Source organism: Leptosomus discolor, chromosome 2, assembly GCF_034619465.1.
Source record: "Leptosomus discolor isolate bLepDis1 chromosome 2, bLepDis1.hap2, whole genome shotgun sequence".
NCBI classification, from domain to species: domain Eukaryota; kingdom Metazoa; phylum Chordata; class Aves; order Leptosomiformes; family Leptosomidae; genus Leptosomus; species Leptosomus discolor.
The window spans coordinates 5,741,538-5,760,827 of record NC_141392.1 but is presented as its reverse complement, the minus strand read 5'-3'; the positions used below and the strand labels follow the sequence as shown (position 1 = coordinate 5,760,827).

The 19,290-nt window shown below is 41.9% G+C and overlaps 1 protein-coding gene across 2 annotated transcripts in view; it reads left to right on the top strand.

Moving 5' to 3' along the window:
• The window catches only part of TTC7A (tetratricopeptide repeat domain 7A), a 171,858-nt gene that overhangs the window by 99,702 nt on the left and 52,866 nt on the right, over nt 1–19,290 (top strand). For both annotated transcript variants that reach the window (XM_086460563.1, XM_086460562.1), the window contains 2 exons: nt 14,831–14,947; nt 18,845–18,942. In XM_086460563.1, the coding sequence (XP_086316689.1) occupies nt 14,831–14,947; nt 18,845–18,942 (215 nt within the window). The remainder of the gene's footprint in view (nt 1–14,830; nt 14,948–18,844; nt 18,943–19,290) is intronic.

The following is a 19,290-nucleotide window of genomic DNA, read 5'->3' as shown; positions in this document are numbered from 1 at the left end:
GTGGAGTGACTCATTTGACAAGGTAAGTTGCAGTTTAACTTTTATTTATGGCAGCAAAAGAAAAATTTGTCACAAAGATGTGTCCCGAGGCACAGCCGATGGGAGAGGAGAGCGAGGGATGAGTCCAGTGCTCTGGCTGTGGTTTTTTTTGGTTACACAGAGAGTCTCACACAGTTTAGGCAGGGAGAGGGCTGGTATATCTGAACAGAGCCTCTCCTGTCTGCTGCTGCAGATGCTGCCCCCAGTGAAGCGTGGTATCTTAAGCCAGGATGGAGTGGTTCACAGTGGTGCAGAGCTGTACCAAGCCACACCAGGCTGCCCCATCAATGCGATTAGCTGGTTTAACAAGAGGGACCACACAGCTTACATGGAGAGCTGAAATGTTTCAGTAGTTTAATCCATTTCCCAGGGTAGTCTTTGCCGGGTTAGCTCCGACAGAACTGTATTATGGAGCAAACCAAGTAGATGATGTGTTCTACAACTTAAGTAGTGTCTAGATGACAGCTTGTACGGACTTGGGAATTTATGCGCTGTGGTTGTGATGCAGTGGCTTGCAAAAGTGGTATTTTTGTACTTGAGGCTTCAGTTGGTTGTAGTCCTGAATATAAATATCAGAATTTGTATCAATTGGACACAGCAAACTGCCTAGAAGAGATGGCAATCTGGAATACACAGACCTGCAGGGTTTACTGAAGCAGACTTCACCAAATTTGAGTGACTCAAGCAGATTACGTTATTATTTACAGTTTTCAGTGGAGAAATGAAACTGTTTGGGTAACTGGAATCACACTAAAAATTCTGCATTGAGGTTGACTGAATGGCAAGTATCACCTGAAAAATAAATTTTTACCTGGAGAGACCTGACAGATAGAGCTGTGATCTTGGCATAGAGTAGGAGGAGAAGGGGATTGGGGAAAATTTCATGGAAAGGCCTGTATCTATGTCAAATCTGCCAAATGTAGCTACTGCAGAACCTCATTATAAATAAGGAACAAAGTGGAAGAAAACACAGGGGAAAACAAACCAGTCATGCCATAAGCAATCACAAATCTGATGCATTAAGAAATCTGTCAGCTTCCAGCAGAGCTGATGTGTCTCCAGATTAATTCATTCTGTCTCATTCATGCTAAAAGTGCACTGCAGCTCACATGTCTGTGCTTATACTAACTTCTCTAGGGCCTCCAGGAAAAAGATGCCCAAGAAGTTGAATACTTCTGAATACTCTTTACAGTATTCTGTAAATCTGAATACTGTAATCTGGATGCTCTTTACAGGAATTGACCTTAAGGATGCAGTCAGCATGTTGGATTTTATGTTGCCATTTCTGTTGGAGAGAATCATTTGTGCAAGCTGATGCAGGATTTCCTTGAGCACTGGGTAGCAAACGCTATAGTTATCCTGAGTAAGGATGTAGTTGCGATGTCCTGGAATTGCCCAAGTGAAATATTCATACGTGCCTCCTGGGGCGGGGTAGCTGTAAGCTGTGCCAGCTCTTTGTCAGACGCGGACTTTCCCTTTTCTACAAGCTTATTTCCCTGGGTAGCCACACAGAGCAGCTCATGGCTGAGTCAAAACCACAGGCTATGTGTGTGAAAGCATCAACTCACTGCTGTAGCTTTGCAGAGCTACCTCACCCAGTCAGCATCCCTACCCACCCTCACTACTTTTTTTTTTCCCCTCCAAAGTCCCTTTTACATGTTAGATGGACTTCACGTGCTCTTGCCTTTCCCTCGCAGTGATGGACTTGATACTTTCACATACTCTTGCCCTTCCCTCGCAGTTCTAATTTTAGCATAATTCAGGCCTGTGACTTGACAAACGCCTGCAAAGCGCTTTCATCACCATTCAGCTTGGTATGTATATATACTGAGGCTTTCATAGCTGGTCTCTCCATTTCTCTTGTGCTTGGAATCGTCTTGTGCTGAAGCCTGATGAACAGGGTAATTATTTGAAAAAGGATTACAGCTCTGAATCTTTTCCACTAAGGCTGAAGGAAGCTATTACTTCATCTTACATTAAATGGCACATGGTAATTTTAAACACCTTCTGGATTTCTAATGAATTAAATCAAATCTGTTCAAGAACAAAGAACACTGATTTTTATCTGTATGTTTTAACAGTTTTTAAACCAATTTCTTTGTGACAGGATTTAGCTTATGCCGTGTATCTACAGTCAAGGAAAATAAAATGTCAGATCTTCCATGGATGCATCTTGGTGTTGGGAATCTGATTCAAAATGTCAAATTTCAGGTGCATGCTGTGTGTTTGAACCGTGCTTCCTCTGGATGTCATTCCCTGAGGGAATTAATTATGGTAGGATATATCACATACATAATAATAGGCTCTGTTAAGCTTTCCGGAGGCAAAACTAGCAATCAGGTCAGCAGAGTGCCTGAGTGCTTTCAGTTGCCTTGGAGTAAGGAGTTCTGCACAGTGACTTGGATATCCTTACAGCAAGGTACTTCAGGAGAGGTGTGGACGTAATAACGCAAATACAGTGCCTTCAGTGTGATGGGGATGGAGAAGAATGCTCTACCTGTGTTTTGGCTGTATTGGTTTAGCCAGGAAAGGAAACAGGAATTAGATTGTGCGTTCTGAATTACAGCTGACTTGCACAGTGGCCTTTGAAGAGGGAAAGTAGAGGCACACATAAATGCAAAGCGTTTTTTATGCCTAATGGTAAAACACGGGACAGTTATAATACTCTTATGCTTTCAGGTTGACATCTGTTCCTCCCCTTCAGACTTATTTCAAGGAAAAACTGGTACATGCTGCTAACTTATCAGAAGGCAGAGATTATAAATATACACTTCTGATTTATCCTAGTGTGCTCTGATGTCTTACTCTGCAGAGAACTCTGTACCGAGTTAACAGGATACGTGGAACAGAATAAACACGGGGATTTCATTGTGTTCTGTCAGCAGGAGCGGGCGTGAAGGAGTTCGGTCCAGCCTCTTTCTGGCCCCCTTCCTGGCTGAGCTGTAGAGATGCAGGGTCTGACCTCGGGCACCTTGCAGCTCTGCTGCAGGGCTGCTCTGCCAGTCGCCGCCGGCAGCCCCACAAAAACCAGGCGTTTCCACACGGGTTTCTCTCCACAAAGGAGAAGGGAAAGTATAAACCTTTTCCCTGGGAAAGGCTGAGGCTCGCTGTTCATCATCGCTTCTGTTCATTTCTTTTTTTTTTAGCTGCAGCAGCCTTATGGAAGAATGGAACAGTGTGGGGTTTGGGGTTTTTTTTTTTTGTAAGTCACTGGGAATGTTTGAAGCAACTTCTTTTTTTTGTTTTTGTTTTTTTTTAAAAAATTTGCAGGCTAGAATTCTGCAGTGAATGGGTTATTTAAAGGGATAAAGTAGGAAGTCAGCTGGTACAAGCTGATCAAACCGCAGTGACCCCGCGCTTCATTTCTGTGTTTATCTGATGTATGCTCATTTTTAGGGAGTTGAAGGCAGCCTGGCTGAGCTTTTCTGACTTGAAGCTTGAGTGCCAGATCCCCAGCTAGTTTAAAAAGATGAAAATCTATTCATTTCAGTTGAACAGAGCTGATTTCCTTCAGCTGACTGTCTGGCCCTGAATGTTAGTTCCTTTTACCTGTTTCATCGCAGCTAATAGCTCTAAATTGTGGAACAGAGTTCAGTTTTATAAAGCACTGTGGCGTTAAAAATATGTAAAGGTCAGTGGTTGCTAAGTGCTGGATTGTTTCTCAAAGGAAAGGGAAAAAAAAAAAAGCTTTCCAGTAATCCATGGGTGAAGAACCCAAAAGTAAATCCAAAACCACTAATCCTATTGCCTGCACGGTACTGTACTACTGTATAAATGAGACCTGTTTTTCAACAGTCAAGCCTGTTTTATTCTAGCCAGCATTTAAATTGTATTTGCAGTTTTACACTGAGGTGTGTTTTCAGGCTATTATTGAAAGAAGGCCAAATATTGCTATTTTTGAACAAGTAAAACGTAATAACTATGCATATTTTCCCAAAGGATTTTCTTTAATCACACATGCAGTGCTTGGGATCTATAATATTGTGCCATCTTTTTTCAGCACATCTGGAAGATCTGTCACGTTGGGGTGTAACAGATATTGCAGAAAAATAATCCATTAATCTGATTTTAGGCTCAGTCTGCTATGGATTCTCTTTTTACCTTTGTTTTCTTAACCATGAGTGTATTTCTCACCTTTCTCTTGAGGCTTTTAGGTTTTGTTGGCAGTTCTAATTGAAATTTGTTAGGTATTTCTGACAGGTTGAGAGACTGCTGATTTTTCTTTGTTACTCATGAGCAGTGACTCAGCTGATTTCTAAGGCGCACCTGCTGGAGTCTTGTGTGCAACAGTGAAGCTACAATTTCCAGCAAGGCTGAGAAACGAGGCTCACATTTACAATACAGCCTGCAAGATCCTGGACTATATTCGTGTTCAGCTGAACTGGGTACAGCTCTCTGCTAGGAAAACCTTGTGCTGAAGTAGTAGTCAAGGATGCAAGCTGTGGCACTGTAAGCAGGCAGTATCCAGTCAATTGGACTGTACTTCCAGTGGGTGTTTAAATCGTGGCGACCCCTTTCAATATGACTCTAAACATAACAGAGCTGTTCACTGCTCTGTCCTGAGTCTGATTTTTGTCTAAGAATTAGGAGCATTAAGGAGAGCTATCACGGTACCAGTTCAGCCAGCTGGCCTGAGATCTGTGGGGAACCCGTACCGTGTGGAAGGGTAACAACATGACAAAAAGTGCCAGCGCTGCCAAAGCCAGCCTGCGTGGTGTCAAACCTGACACGGATTAAGGGCTACAAGCCCTAACCCTGCCATTAGTTTTGTACAGGATGCAAAGGAACTATAAAGGAATTTTATAAGGAAACGTAGTGCATCTCCAAAAACACTGTCTGTGATGAAAAAGCAACCCAGCGCTACCATGAATACAATTTTGTCTGCCTGATTTTTGTAAGTCGGTGTGCTGTGTCAAGCCACGTGCTAAGCACGGGTTTTGTTAGGTGAACTGAATTGTGCTAGTACAGGACTGAGTGAAACTGCAGTCGCACGATCTTCAGCACATCTGTTCTTGAAGTGCAGACCCAAGTCTGCACACCCGATTACTCACTCTGCGTTAAAGGTCATGCTCCTGTCTTTTCCTGCTGCTGGTACTGCGCTGTGTTCAGCTGGCGCTGGTGCTAACACAGCCTGCAATGACATCATGGTTTTGTTTTGCAGGCTTAGACAAATGTGTTTCCTGCTGGTAGCAAAATATCCATTTCTTTCTCTAGGATTTTCTTTGGTGAAGCCAGCAGTTTTCTGTTTACTTATCACAACACAGGTTTGTTCTAGATTGTGTGGTTTGGATTTTTTTCTGAAATGAAGGAACTTTGTCTGTCTTCACTTCTTTCACCTTTTAAGCATGCCTTTCCCCATCTTTTTTTCAGGCTGGCACAGAAACCTTGTCCTCTGTATCTTACTGAACAAGCTCATCTTATAAAAAGCAGTTGCTGAACTGTCATAAGTATATGGTGGGTTGTCTTTGCCAGAACATAGGTTGAAATGTGCCCACGCGCACCCCAGAACCAGTATCCTGTAGCGAAATTCAGTGGTGTTTGGCAGATTGATTTCCATCTCTTTCACCTCCGCTGAGACAGGCAGACTCTGGCCCTTCTTGTGTTACTCATGTTTACACTTTGTCCTCTGCAAAGTTAAGCAGTCAGGAGAGACTGGATCTACCATGCTTCTTAAGCGCGCGCTTAGCTTTAAGGAGGGGAATAACTGAATTCCTGTTGACTTCAACAGGACTACTCTCATATGCTTAAAGCTGAAGACCTTTTATAAGTGCTTTGCTGGAGTAGTGCCAAAATGGCATAAATTATATTGCCCCAAAATAAAATGATAGAAAGAGTGAGGTCTGTTTAACAACATTGCGTAATGCATTTTGAAAAAGAAAAGCTTATTTTACACTAAGCCTGTTGTTTTTATAGCAAAGCCAAATTTTATGTTGTTCTATTTTACTAATACAGCGGGGGTGTGATGCATTTTCAGAGTGTTGGCTCCAAGTATCAGTAACACACAAGATTTCATAAATGTGTCAAGTTGGGTAGAAATGTTGTATTAATCTTATGGGAGTGTTCTGCTTTACTGTATTTTGTTGCATAATTTATACAACCATAATATGAGTATGCTATCACGTTTTATTACCTTGACACGAGGTTAATTAGGAGTTATCTCGCTCTGTTTTAAATACATGAATCAGGATTCTGACGTACCTTTCCAAACAGAAGGTGTGTTCTTGTTTGCAGATGGAGGTGACTTGGAGGTTGATGTCGAATGTTACTTTATTAGCCGGGGTCCTGGTATCCTTTCCTCTAAAAGCTGCTTAAACAGCACATCCTAGAAGCTTTTCTCAAAAACACAAGTTTAGAAGTGTAAGTGAAGCATCCAGTTCTGCAGTCTTTGGGGACAGGAAGTATTGGCAGCTTATTAATCACTTCAGCTTAGTCCTGTTAATGCTCTTTTCTTGTCTGGCAGGATCTCAGCTCAGCAATTAGAGACCGTAGGCCTGGTTTCCTTTTCCATTTCTGTAAATCAAGAGTTATTCCAGTGGTTGTGACAGCATGATAGTTCTCAGTTCTGCCCTTCCAAATGAATTCGTATTTAATCAAGGCTAGCTGGATTTACCCAGGGCCACATCTGATGAAATTCTGAAGAATCAGGCCCAACAGATGAGAAAATGTTTTAAAAGTCATGTCAGTTATCCCGTCCACAAATAACTCTTGAAGTTGAGAGCACCAGTATTAAGAGATTAAATGTAAAGGATATGGGGAAGGTGATGATGAAGAACCTAGTTCTCCAAATGCTTTGCAAAGGTCATTCCCGTTATCTGCCCTGCAGTTAGAAGAATTGAAACACAGGGAGCTGAACTGACTTGACCAAGACTGGCCGAGAAGCCTTGCGAGAGCAAGAAACGGAGCATGGGTCTCCCATGTCCCCAGCCCAAGCTATGGGATATTGGCCACGCTGCCACCACGGGCGAAATACAGCAGACCACGGTTTCCAGTACACCTCTGAGATGGCACTGACCTTTGCACATTGCCATGTAGGTGTCCATCTCCACCCACAAATGAGATGCTGCACCACAGAATCACTTTAAATTAAGTTCCAGGGCTTGGATCTGCTGGAGAAGCTGTGCATTGAACTGCTTCTGAATCCAGGAATGAATGCCCTTAAATAGGAGGTAGGCTTCTAAGCCCTGATTTTCGAATGTGCTCGCGCGGTGTCCAGTGCAGTGGGGAGTCCTGTAGTTGGAGCCTGGCAGAGAGAAAACAATTCACAGAACACCGTGGGGGGCACGTTCGCAAATTAAACCTCCGTTTAACATCTTCTGAAGTGTTGCAAGGGAAAGTCTAATACACTGTCCTTACAGAGGGAAATTGCGTATAAAATGTTGATGTAAACGCTCTGCATAAGAAAACAAACTTTTATCTTCCCAGGTGTTGCTGTAAAACTTACAATTGTCAAAATCAGTTTTGTGGTTTTTTTAGGCAAGATATAGACTCAAATATGTATGATTTGTGATGGCACAAAATAATTTTGATGCTAGTTCCTCATCAGAGCGAAAGGAAGATAAAAACTCTTTTTAGGTGTATCACCCAAAGGGTTCTACGTAACATAGGATGAGAGAAGAGTTTTTATCAGCTTTGCTAACAGTTTGCTTGCTTCCTACATTCTTAAAAAGCAAAATACCACTAAGTCTGAGGTTCAAAATGAATGATCTAACTAAAAGGAAAGGAGACGATAATCCTGATTACCCTTTTTTTGTGCCGCCTTTTCTTGGGTATGACTAGATAGGGCTTGATTCTGGGAAAAAAAAAAAAAAAGGTGAAGACAAGGAAGACTTCCAGTGCCTTTTTGTTTTTCCCAGCAAATCAGAGTGCTTTTCATTTCGTCAGACTATTGGTTAATTGTTTTTCCTTCAGGTGACAACCTGCCTGGGTTTACCAGATAAAGGGGGTTTGTTACAAGACCTCCTTCCAATGAAAGTGACTGTTTCTAGATGGCCCACATCAACGTTGATTCATATTTGCCTTCTGTATCACAAGGGAATCTGATGGACCTGAACGCTGACATAGGTGCATGAGGCTGCTGGACTGGCTGCAGACATGTTTGTCATGGGAAGTGACATTGGGGTCCATGCAGAGATACACAACGTAGTCCATTGGCAGGACCTTCACCTGACTGACAGGAGGCCCTTCTGCTTGCAGGAGGAGGCAGTCCAAGAAAAAGAAACACCCTGAGCTTGAGCTGAGCCAGTGGCTGCTCCTTGGTGTTTGCTGTGCAGTCTCTGACAGGTGGGGCTGCAATCTTAACTTTTCTGATCACCTCTTCTCCTGTTTCCCTCCTACTCGATGAGCAAGAGCCTTCTGGGTGCCTCGTGTCATGAGGCTAAACCTAGCAAATTGTCTTCATCATGTAAACTTTTAAAAAGCCTAGAATCTACCTCCCTGGAAGCGGTTCTCACCCTGAGCTGTGCTGTTGCAGTCGTAGTTCATGGAGCAACATTAGCTGAATTCTGTTGTCATGCAAGACTGAGGCTCTGAGCAGGATGTTCTTCTGAAGGAGATGTCAGCTCTGAGTCTGCTAGTTTTCCTGGGTGGGAAGATAAAGTCAACAGCTCTTTGGACATGCTACTGGGCTTCTTGTTTTTATTTTTTGTTCATATTGGGGGGTAAATGGGCAGAGAGCCATAAAAAAAAAAAAGGACTGTGTGTCTGTAAAAGTATATGATCAATTTATTTTTGTAGGGAAAGTGATAGATAACATGGCACAGCATGGAGTTATAAAAGGAGGTTGCAGTCAGCGTTGCTGGCATTAATTTAACTAGAGAATGTGCCCTTAAATGTCAGGAGACTGCAAGAAGCACTGAGTTATTTGAGAAGACAGCAACTTTGATGTTGATTTTATCAACAAAAATGCAGGAGATTAAAAGCAGCTTTCCAATTTTGCCAACTTTTTTCTGACTGATAATGTGACTGGGGCTTTAGCAGGTGCTCTAGGAAGGTTAATGAAACCATAATGGTTATGGTGAAAGAGTATACATTAACTAATTGGCTTGTATAGGTGACTCACCACCGAGGCTAAACTCGGCAACTGATGAACTGAGCAGCTAATTTACTGTGAAGACACTACAGTTCCAGATACACTGTCCTCATACTGGCAGATAAAACAAGACCAGACAATCTGGGTTATAAAAAGAACATGGGCTACAATCATATTTCTCCTGTATAAAAATGTAAGAGTGGCCATTCTTGATCAAACTAAGAGCTTGTCTGGCTTCAGCAGGGCATCTGGTGAGTGCACAGGGAAAAGCGTGTAGAAAGGTGGCAGTACAATGGTCCTACCCCTTATGTACCATCACCGCTTCTGTCAGCTGAGTGGTTCAGGGGCTTTCGGAGCCAGAGGTTGCGTTGGGTTGTTTAATGTCCCTGATGGGCCTGTGATCCATGCTTTTAATCCCTTTTTGAACCTATTTATGTGTCTGCTTCAGAACGTCCTGTAGCAATGGGGTTTTGCACTTTACTTTTGCGTTGTATGAAAAAGCACTTCATTTGCTGGTTTTAAATGCACTGCTTGATTGCTTTGTTGCATATTCCTTACTTCTTTCATTGAAGCAACACACACGGCTTTGATTTCCTGATCATCTTCGTGCTATTAATGATTTTATAAGTCTGTCATCTCTTCTCTCAGCCTCTTTTCCAGCCTGAGAAGTCTGTTGACTATCTCCATATATCAAAAGTGTTCAAAAACTTTGATCACTCTTCTTGTTATCCTCCATCCTCTTTCCAGCTCTGTTACATCAGTCCGTGTCCTGTATCCACCTATATCCTCCTTTTGCATCCATTACCTTAAAGGGGAAGAAACTAATTCAAGAGTTTAGTGATCAGAGTGTTGGGGGTTTGAATCCATGCCTCCCAGTTCCTCAGAGAGCATCCTCAGCCATCTACCCATCCAGGTTGTGACATTCCCCTGCTTTTCATTGGAGCTGGTTTGGAATATTTATCTGGGCTTCAAAGAAGTAGGAGGGTGAGCTGGTCTCTGCCGTGCAGTGGCACTTGGATGCTGCTCCAACACCCCATCAATCAGTCATTGGATAAAGTACATTTGCTGCCCTCGGAGCTGTGACTAGGATTCTGGTTTCTCTCTCCAGGCAAATGTCTGTAAACATGCACAAACAAACAGGCACACACATCCTGTCATTTAATGAAAGGAAGAAACAAAGTACAAATAGTAGTTGCAGAAGTTCAGTATCTTCGTGCTAATGTGCACAGTTGTCTCTGTGAATTGGGACGCATTGCTGCTGGGTTTGGTGGTTTGCTTTGCTTCCTTTTGTATTCAAAATAGAGAATAACCCAGCAGCTGTGTGTGTAGGTAGACAAATCCAGGTAAATAACGGAAGACTTTGGGGAATGATGGCTCTGAGCTGGTAAAGCTTGAAGACATGTAGATCTTTGAGCAGCTGCTGACAAGCTCTGAAAAACCATAGGGGTTATAAGCAGCCAGTGAATGGCAAAATATATAGATAAATGACTATGTAATACTCATTATTCCTAATTTAGTGTCTCAACCTTGAAACGAGTAGAATGTGGTGGTGTTTTTTAGAGTACTAGTGTTATTTATTGCTTGTCAGATAATAGAGCACAGAGATCCTATTGTGATGCTGTATAAATGTGTAAAGGGCTACATTTGATACTGAAAACTCCATTTTAAAGCAGCTTTAAAAAGTCCTGATAATTAACTGATTAATAAATCTTGATATAATCCTAGAGCATCTATAAAGTAGTCAATAGGTTATTGCTAAACATAGCACCTTACAACTTCTCCCACAAATGTGCTCATAAGCATTTATAGTAATACCATATGCAGATGTGAAACCTTCTGATAAATAAGTATTAACTATTAAACCTCAGTAATTAGATTGTCAATGATAGGAAAGAACTGCTTCTTTTCTTCCTGGGTAATATTGAAGAACTGAAAGGCTGAGCATTTTGTCATGTAGGATTAGAAGACTCTCAGGAGAGCTAGGTAGGTGTATTTGGCCAGGCCTTGAGACATGGTGAGTGTCAGCAGCTGAAATCAGCCTTTATGAAGACAAATGTTGAATACCTCCTGAAGTCAAGCAAAGTAGCTTGCTGCTGAAAATTTTCACAACGCCTTCCAGTATTCCAGTCCCTACTTTTTTGTCAATGCATGGCATTTCATAGTGATATTTATGTCATTTATACTACTGAAATGTTGATACTTGGGAAACTTAATTTTGAATTTTTAGAGCTTCATATCTCAGCAAAGTCAACTGTATACAGATTTTAATTTGCCAAAGTTAATGTTACTGTGATAGATGTGTATGTTTGCTTGTGGCAGTAACCTGATGTTACATCAAGGAATAGAAGCTGTTGCATACTGTCCACATACACAATAAAAGAAAACCTCTTTTGAGAGGCAGCTTAGAGTCTAGTTTCAAGAGTAAGCACTGGTTATTTTCCATTGTTACTGTCCCTGGAATTATACACATTACAGGAATGATTTGTGGATTTTTTGCTCTCTTTTTTTTATACATATGTAGTAGCAATTTATATGTTTGCTTTAGCCCAAATCTGTTTTCATTTTCAGAGGCTAACAGAATTACCAATGACTGTACTGATAATCTTGGGGTTATTTTTATACTTGAATCTCTTTAAGAGTCTGCTCTGCTTAATACTACAAGCATCGTACAAAAGTACAGTAAAATGATATTAAGAAAATATAATAAGGTGAGATCTGTGTATAAATAATTTTTATTTATGCCCCTGAGAGTTGTGCGCAGACACTGATATGACACAATACTCATTAGAATTACTTGTAGCAAGTGTTATCTCAGTAATAAAATTATAAGCTCGAGATAAGTGGTACTTCAATGTTTTCCCTATATTTTTATTTATCTGTTTTTGCTGTTATAAAACTCATTAGAAGCTGGGAAATACAAACAGCATATAGCACACACAGCCTAATGTCCTGATTGTATTTCCACCTTTTAATTATCATGTTTAGTTGCATTGTTTACTACTGCTGTGGTTTGAATCCTTTTGCCACTTACATTCTTCCCATTTGCCTTTTGGTTTGGTTCATTATGTTATTACATGATGACGTGAGTAGCAGTATTCCAAAATTGAATTACCACAACAGCTAACAGCATGTGGAATCTCCAAGGTCTGGTAGTGTTGCACTGCAGAGAGTTGCTAAGGTTGCCTGATTTTCTTTTTTCTTTTTAACTGTTGTGTTCCCGTGCCGTATGACTGGTGATAATATTGTGCTGAGACTTCATTACGGTTTATGTTCATTACGTGAGAGATTTGCTTTTTTCCTGTGTTTCACTAGTTGTTCTCTCTCCTGAGGTAGAACATTGCATCTTCATCCAAAGAAGCTGACATATACTCACTGCAAGCAGTAAACAACAGTGATGGAGAGAAGAACTTGATGTGTTTGGCTTTTTAATGTTTAACTGCAACATTTAAATATACTATATAGTGATTTTAATTGCCTGCTGATAACTAAGCCATACCCCTACTAGTGTGAAAGGGAGAAGGAACCCTTAATATAACCCTCCTGTATAGTAGTTTAAGTGTTAATAGATTCTTTTTTCCTATATTCTTCTGTTTCATTAAGAGTGGTATCTTACAGAGTTCAAAAGCATGGAGTTACTCAGGGATGTAGTATGACTGTTCTCTAGGCCTTCAGGCTCCTTGACCACCGCTCTTCTGCTGCCAGGAGGGTCACACCGGGCTTTAGGAGGTCTTTCATTCTGAAAGTTGTTAGTATTGTACAGAATTTACTGTGCACACAAGGTAGTTGGTGCAAAGATTATTTTCTTTGATAGTTATGTGTCTGCATTTATTTACAAATCTCCATTTGACTAGTCTCAGTTTCCAACAAATCCTTGGATTTTCTGATACCTTTTCTTTTAGATTAAAGACTCACAATAACATACTCCTCCGTGTAGGTGGTTGCAGGCTGGGGCAAAGTAATTTCTTTGCTGCTTCTCGATTAAACCAAATAAACTGAGCTTCTTAAGCCCCCGATGAAATACATTTTTCTAGCCCTCAGATCACTTGCATAACCTTTTTCTGAACCTCATCCCATTTTTAGTCTTCTTTTGGAGTTAAAGAGCAAGAACTAGTCTTGCTGATGCTGTGAACAGGAATGGAATAACCACATCTTCCAGCTCCTACTTAGTTGTGCTTCCGTATATGGATGCTAAGGGTTGCTTGACCTCTTAACTGCGTTGTTGTTCAGGAACTTCATGTTCATGAAGCTATCTTTTATAATACCATCGCACTCCAGGCTATAACCTCCCACCCTAGTGATTCTATATCCTGTTGTATTAAAATAAGCTTTGCTTTTTTGAGCCCGGTTAACTAAGGGATACAGAGCAGCATGCATCGCTGGCCAGTTGCCATTGCTAACCACTCCTTTGAATTCAGTCTCATTTTTATTAAGAGTGTGTCCACTGCTATGTTCTTTGTCCCAGCAAAATTTTTGATCAGTCTGTGGATTTAGCCCAAATACAACGACCTGAATCATAATAAGGACCAGGTAGGGGGTCAGCATCTCTAAGAGCAGGGGATGTTTTTATTAATATTTGTTTTGCTCAGACCAGTAACAAAAAAAATCCAAAACTGTAACGTTTGTTAGTGCAGAATAGGACTGCCATTTTAGCGCATTACTGTAGATATGCACCACAGAGTCTTGGCTGCAGATTTCTAATTACTGTAAGTCAAGGATCTCTTGTTCAGCTGCAAAGTCTTCTCTTAACATCACCTATGCAGTTGCTATTGTCTCTTTCTGAAGTTGTTTGGATTCCCCAGGAGCCTGCAGGTCACATTCACAAAACTGCTTTTAGGATTTTTAACATTCAGCTGTTAATGTTGTATATGTGTATGTACATTTAAGTACATCCAGTGGATTAATCACTAGCCCTATCAAGCTAGTTCAAAATGTGTAGATCTTAGACTTTATGAAAACATTTAAAACAGAGAAGTAAATTTACAATAGGAAATAAATTCAATCATCTTGACAATTAAAAAAAAAAAAAGGGGGTGTTGTGGAGGATGGTGTTAAAAGCCATGCTAGCAGCAAGTGGTAGGTTGTGTCATTGCTGAATCTGTCTTCTAACCTCTACTTGACCTCATTCTGCTCGATGCCAGTGGTCTGTGCAAGTACATATTCTCTAGGTGTAAGAGTAGTAGCAGCAATTACACTACCTAAACCAAGAATGTACAAGGGCTATCAGCTGTCTTGCCTAGGGGTGTGAGATGATCGCCAGCTGGGGTTAAGAAAAAGAAAAGGAGTTTCCCTCCTGTGAGGCGTTACATAATTGTCTGCATATATTAAGGGTGTCAGGGGGTTTTGTCTGAAATTTATGTAAGCCGGAGCTATAAGAAGATGCCAGGCTAACAAAACAATCTGACATGTGTATTATGGCAGTTCCTTTTTATTCTGTTTTTAATGCTGTTGTTGTGGTCCAAAATAAAGTGAGATTCACTGTGTGTTTCACCTTGTTAGCTTTGCAGTGCATTGCTTTTAACGCTGTCCTGCCAGCGTTGTGATGCAAATTTGACTGCAGCGGAGGAATATTGTTAATCCTCTCACCTCCTTGTGGGGAATCAAAGTTGAGCCAAATGAAATGTTTTGTGCTACGGTGTCTTCTTTTATTGCTGCACATACAAAACAAGTAAAAATGCAGGCTGCCAGGATCTCGCTAGGGTGATACTGATTCTCCGCGTTTATGAGATGCCGATAAACCAGAAGTTGTTCTTTTTCATCTTGCAGCTTACTCTTCACCAAAGTAAAACTGGAATGGATACATAAAGGACCTGAAGTGGCGCTGGTGACATGCAGACATATGTTGCAGATGTGGCAGATGGTCTATAATGTTTTACAGCACAGGTAGGCTTTCTCCTCTGTCTTAACAAAATCAGACTTCATAATGGACACGGCAGTTTTCTTCTTTAATTGTCTAGATACTAAAGTTATTTTGCAAAAAGCCTAATAAACAGGACTGTTTAAAAAGACACGTAAGTAATGTTAAAAAACCAGCAAGATTTTAATAGCCATGATATAAACAAACAGAGAACAACAAAACCAAACCTTGAGATTTTAAGACTGAAGAAGCAGTTTGAACCAAGCATTACTGATCTGAATGTCTAAACCTTTCTATCCACTTTCAGATGTCCAGGATGGAGGGCAGATTTTTTTTTTTTTCCAGTAATGCTGAGCATCCATCAGCTATTGTTCAGTCTGCAGCAGTTGGCACTACCCAGGAATGTGTGGGGGTGACAGAGTCCTGAACTGAGTTAAGCCAAGGAAAGGCATGCAGCCAAGACTCTATCATATGCTGTGGTTGCATGCTGGTTGCACAGCCTGGTGCTAACTGGGAAATGAAAGGAATGAAGGATGTAGCATCTTTCTCCCTTCCCTTGTCCTAGTAAATCCGCATGTAATCAGTGCTAGGTTTCCTGTTTGTCCCCTCCTCATGTGCTTCCCCTCTTATAAGGAAAAGTTTAGAAAGTGTGAAAGTTGGGTTTTCTTCCTTGCCATACCCTTTGGATATTGTCCCAGTCATTCCCAACTGTCTTGAGAATGTTATCCCAAGACTACTTATCTCTCACCTGTAATGTCCATAGAGGTTGTGTTTGGGAAGGACAGCGTGCTTGATGGCAACAGTCACGACAGCAGACTGATGAAGCTTCTATTGTTCCCCAATTTCTGTATGTATTTACATAAGCTTTATAAACACCAGAAGTATATGTACAGAATGATCCATGTCTATATACAAGTTTTCCTTGAGGGATATTAGTAATTCCTTGTTGGTTTAGCTAATGAGCAGCAGACCAAACACAAAAATCTAGATATTTAAGTAGCAGCAGAGAACTGGTCTCTTACAGGCTGAAATCATTGATTTCCTTAGTCCATGATCTCTTTAGCTAAGGATTCAATCATGTACCTCTCACGTGAATAATCTTTATACCCATGAGTAGTCCTCATGAAGCTGATCAAATCCACACTGAACAGTTATGACTAAGATTTAGTCTTGCAAGGGGGGGTTGCAAGCCTGAGACTGAAGAGAGTATACTGGAAAACAAACAAATAAATAGTTCATCCATTTGGACTGCATTTGGATTCCAAGCTGTGCTTTGGCTGTTATGCTTAAAAACCCAAGATGTGATAGCTTTAGAGGCTTTTGATAATCTTTAGCCATAGAAGCCTAAACAAAACAAATTGCTTTGCTTTTGCTTTTAGCAAGCAATGTGTATTTCACTGCTGTTCCCAGTGGGACTTTTTGGCTTTCTCAAAAAATATGTCATAAAGCATTTTTTATTGGGAAGTACTGCTTGAAAGGTAACAAGAATGAACTTGGTACCTGCAGTTTTAGACTGGATTCAGTGACCCAGGAAGCCCCTTGTATTAAGCAAATTGCAGCTGTATCAGCTAACAAAAATGTAAAATATTCCAGGTTGGGCTGGCAAAGGAACTTAAGGGGAATTCTTATCAGTGAGACTTGGACCCAGACATGTTTTAGGGACTCTTGGAAAAGAAAAGGCTGTATTTACCTAGAGTTGAGGGCTGTTGCACCCGATGCTCTTTACTAGTTCAATCAGCAGCTAATCGCCTATACGATTAAATTGCACTTTAGTTACATTTGGTTGCATTTGTCTGGCCTAAGTTTCCTGGCTTTGCAATCTTACTATGGCTCTAAGAGTCTTTCAGGGTCCAGTATTTACTCCCCAGGCGGCTATTCATATGCCATGCTCAAGTCCCCTCTTGTCTTCTGTCTGATAAACTGGTGCCCCTGCAGTCTTTCACAATCAAGTGTTTCCTTCAGCAGGTTTTGTCACCATTTTACCCACTGTCTCAGCTACCTTTTAAAAACACGGGCAGTGGAGTGGCAACGTGTCCCACTGTCAGCCTTTCCAGCGCTGTATGCGGGAGGCAAATCATCTGGTTACTGTCCCTTCTGTTATGCATGGAAAAGCTTTCTTGGCTGAAGGCCTTGTACTGCAGCTTTGAAGGAGTAGTTCATTTTCAGCCCTTCTCCAGGGTAATGAATAAAGCCGTTGGGAGTGGCTGTTCTGCACAATGCAGTCCACTTGGTTTGCAGGCTGGGATTTCAGTCTGTTTTCCTGGTTAAAAGGCCATGCTGTTGACATTTTGCTAACTGCAGCCATCTCATCAAGCCACCTCTGGATGCTGCTCTCCTGTGGTCAGTTTTTACTGTGGCCGAACTTATGCCATCTACCGGTCTCCTCACTTGTCCTTTGCGTAGGAGTATGGTGTATAAGCCAGTGTTCAGCTGTGTGCCTGAACAATGACTTCGTGATGATGGCTGCTGCATCAAAACAGCACTTACCTCATGGCAGTAGTATTTTGAAGTGCAGCTGCTGTGTTCCAGCATACACAATGCACCAGTAAGACAGAAATGTTCCTACAGTTCCACCAGCAGCCCCCAGCCAGGGCCCTTACGCTTGGGTTAATCCTGGCTAGGCAAGGCTGAGGCACAGGACAGAGAATTTAATTTTCACTTGTATCTATCACCGTCTGATAGTCTGAAATGGGGTACCAGAGTGGAAACCAGTATGGAAGACAGGGAGGCCAGTCAAGACTGGGGATTTGTGCAAACGGTCGTATGCCCAGGAATTCAGGGTCCATTAACAGAAACCGTAATGTTTGATCCCAAAGCCCAAGTAGAAGGTTAATTAGCTATTGTAAATGTGATTACCACTATGATGAAAGACAGTAAGTGGCTTTCAGTCCTAGATTGTTAGCTGGGAAGGACAAGGCTTGGTTTATCTTTTGCTGTTGTTTTCTGTGATAACAGAATAATCATGTTTAAAACCAGATAGCAGTCCCAAGCTAATTCTTCTGCTAGATCAATGCAAATTCAAGGGAATCCTGTGCAATCCCTACCAAAGGACTGATCAGACTGGAAGACGGGGCATCCACAGCAATAATGACTGTGACAGCTTGTTTCCTGGAAGGAATATTGTCCCGAGGCTGAGCTGCAGGCTTGGAAGTGTGCCAGAAAAAGTAGCCAGGGCAGTCAGTTTTCCTTTTGATATTTTGTCCCTTAATGGATGATGAGAGGAGATATCATCACCATCTGATCCTGGGGGGATGGCAGACTATGTGGTGACAGGAAGGCTCAGGAGATCTGTGTTAAGTGATTTTTTCATTAGGCACGTGATTGGGGTTTTATTTGGAGTTTCCCTTTGGAAGATATGAGGATGAAAGTCTAGTAGAAGAGCAGACCAGATAGTCCTCCTTTCATAAATAAAGCAGTGCTGTGTGGTAGCTTTTATCTTCTTCCTCTGTTTGAACAGAAAAAAGGTGGAAGAGGAGAAAATAATCCCTTTGAAATGAAGAAATTAGCACCTGGGTGGAAGGTGGTAATTGGTCTGTTTCTAAAGGATCAGCACAGCAGACCTGCGAACGAATCCTTCTGCAGACAAGCCCAAGGGCTGGTGGTTTTTCCTGGGCATGGGGCTGCTGGTTGGCCTCCTCTGGTCTGGCTACTAGCTGCCAACATGCTCCTCACCCAGTGGTTCGCAAAGACTCCCAGCAGCCAAATAAACTGATACCGTTGTGTGCCCTTGCCTGTCTCTGAGCTTCCTCTCCATTGGCAGCATGGGGGTGTTAAACAAGACGTTCAGGAAGCTGATTGCCTGCAACTGGAAGGCTTGAGTTTTCAGTTCCAGTGGCAGCTAGACGAGACTATCGCCTGCTTTGAGGGGAACATTGTCTCTCTGCTGAAAGGCAGACAAGTCACACGGTTTTGTTTCTTTACAGTGGCTCTGAGAAAGGAAGTAGTGTGACCGAAACACCAGTGATCAAAAAGCATAACGGACTGCATCTCACGCTCCCGGATGCCCATGATACTGATTCTGGTGAGGAAACAAGATTTGTGCTTTGCCATCCTAGGTGCATGCTTTTGTGAGAGGAATGGTTTGTTTTCTGCGGTGAGGGCGAGGTGGGGTGGTGGTGGAGCTGCACCTGCTGCTGAGTTGGTGGTCAGGAGGTCCAGATTTGTCTCCAGGGCCATCTCTGCTGCAGAATGTGTCACTGGGTTGTCTGTACGTTGGCTTCCCCATGCATAAAACAGAGAGATGAGTTCCTGCTTTCTTTTACAAAGCTCCCCGAGATAAGCATGAAAGGGATTAGATGAGAGTTCACTATACTTCTGCAAGAAGTCCTTTCCCCTTCCACCCCTTCTTTCCCCATACCCCCACCCCCCA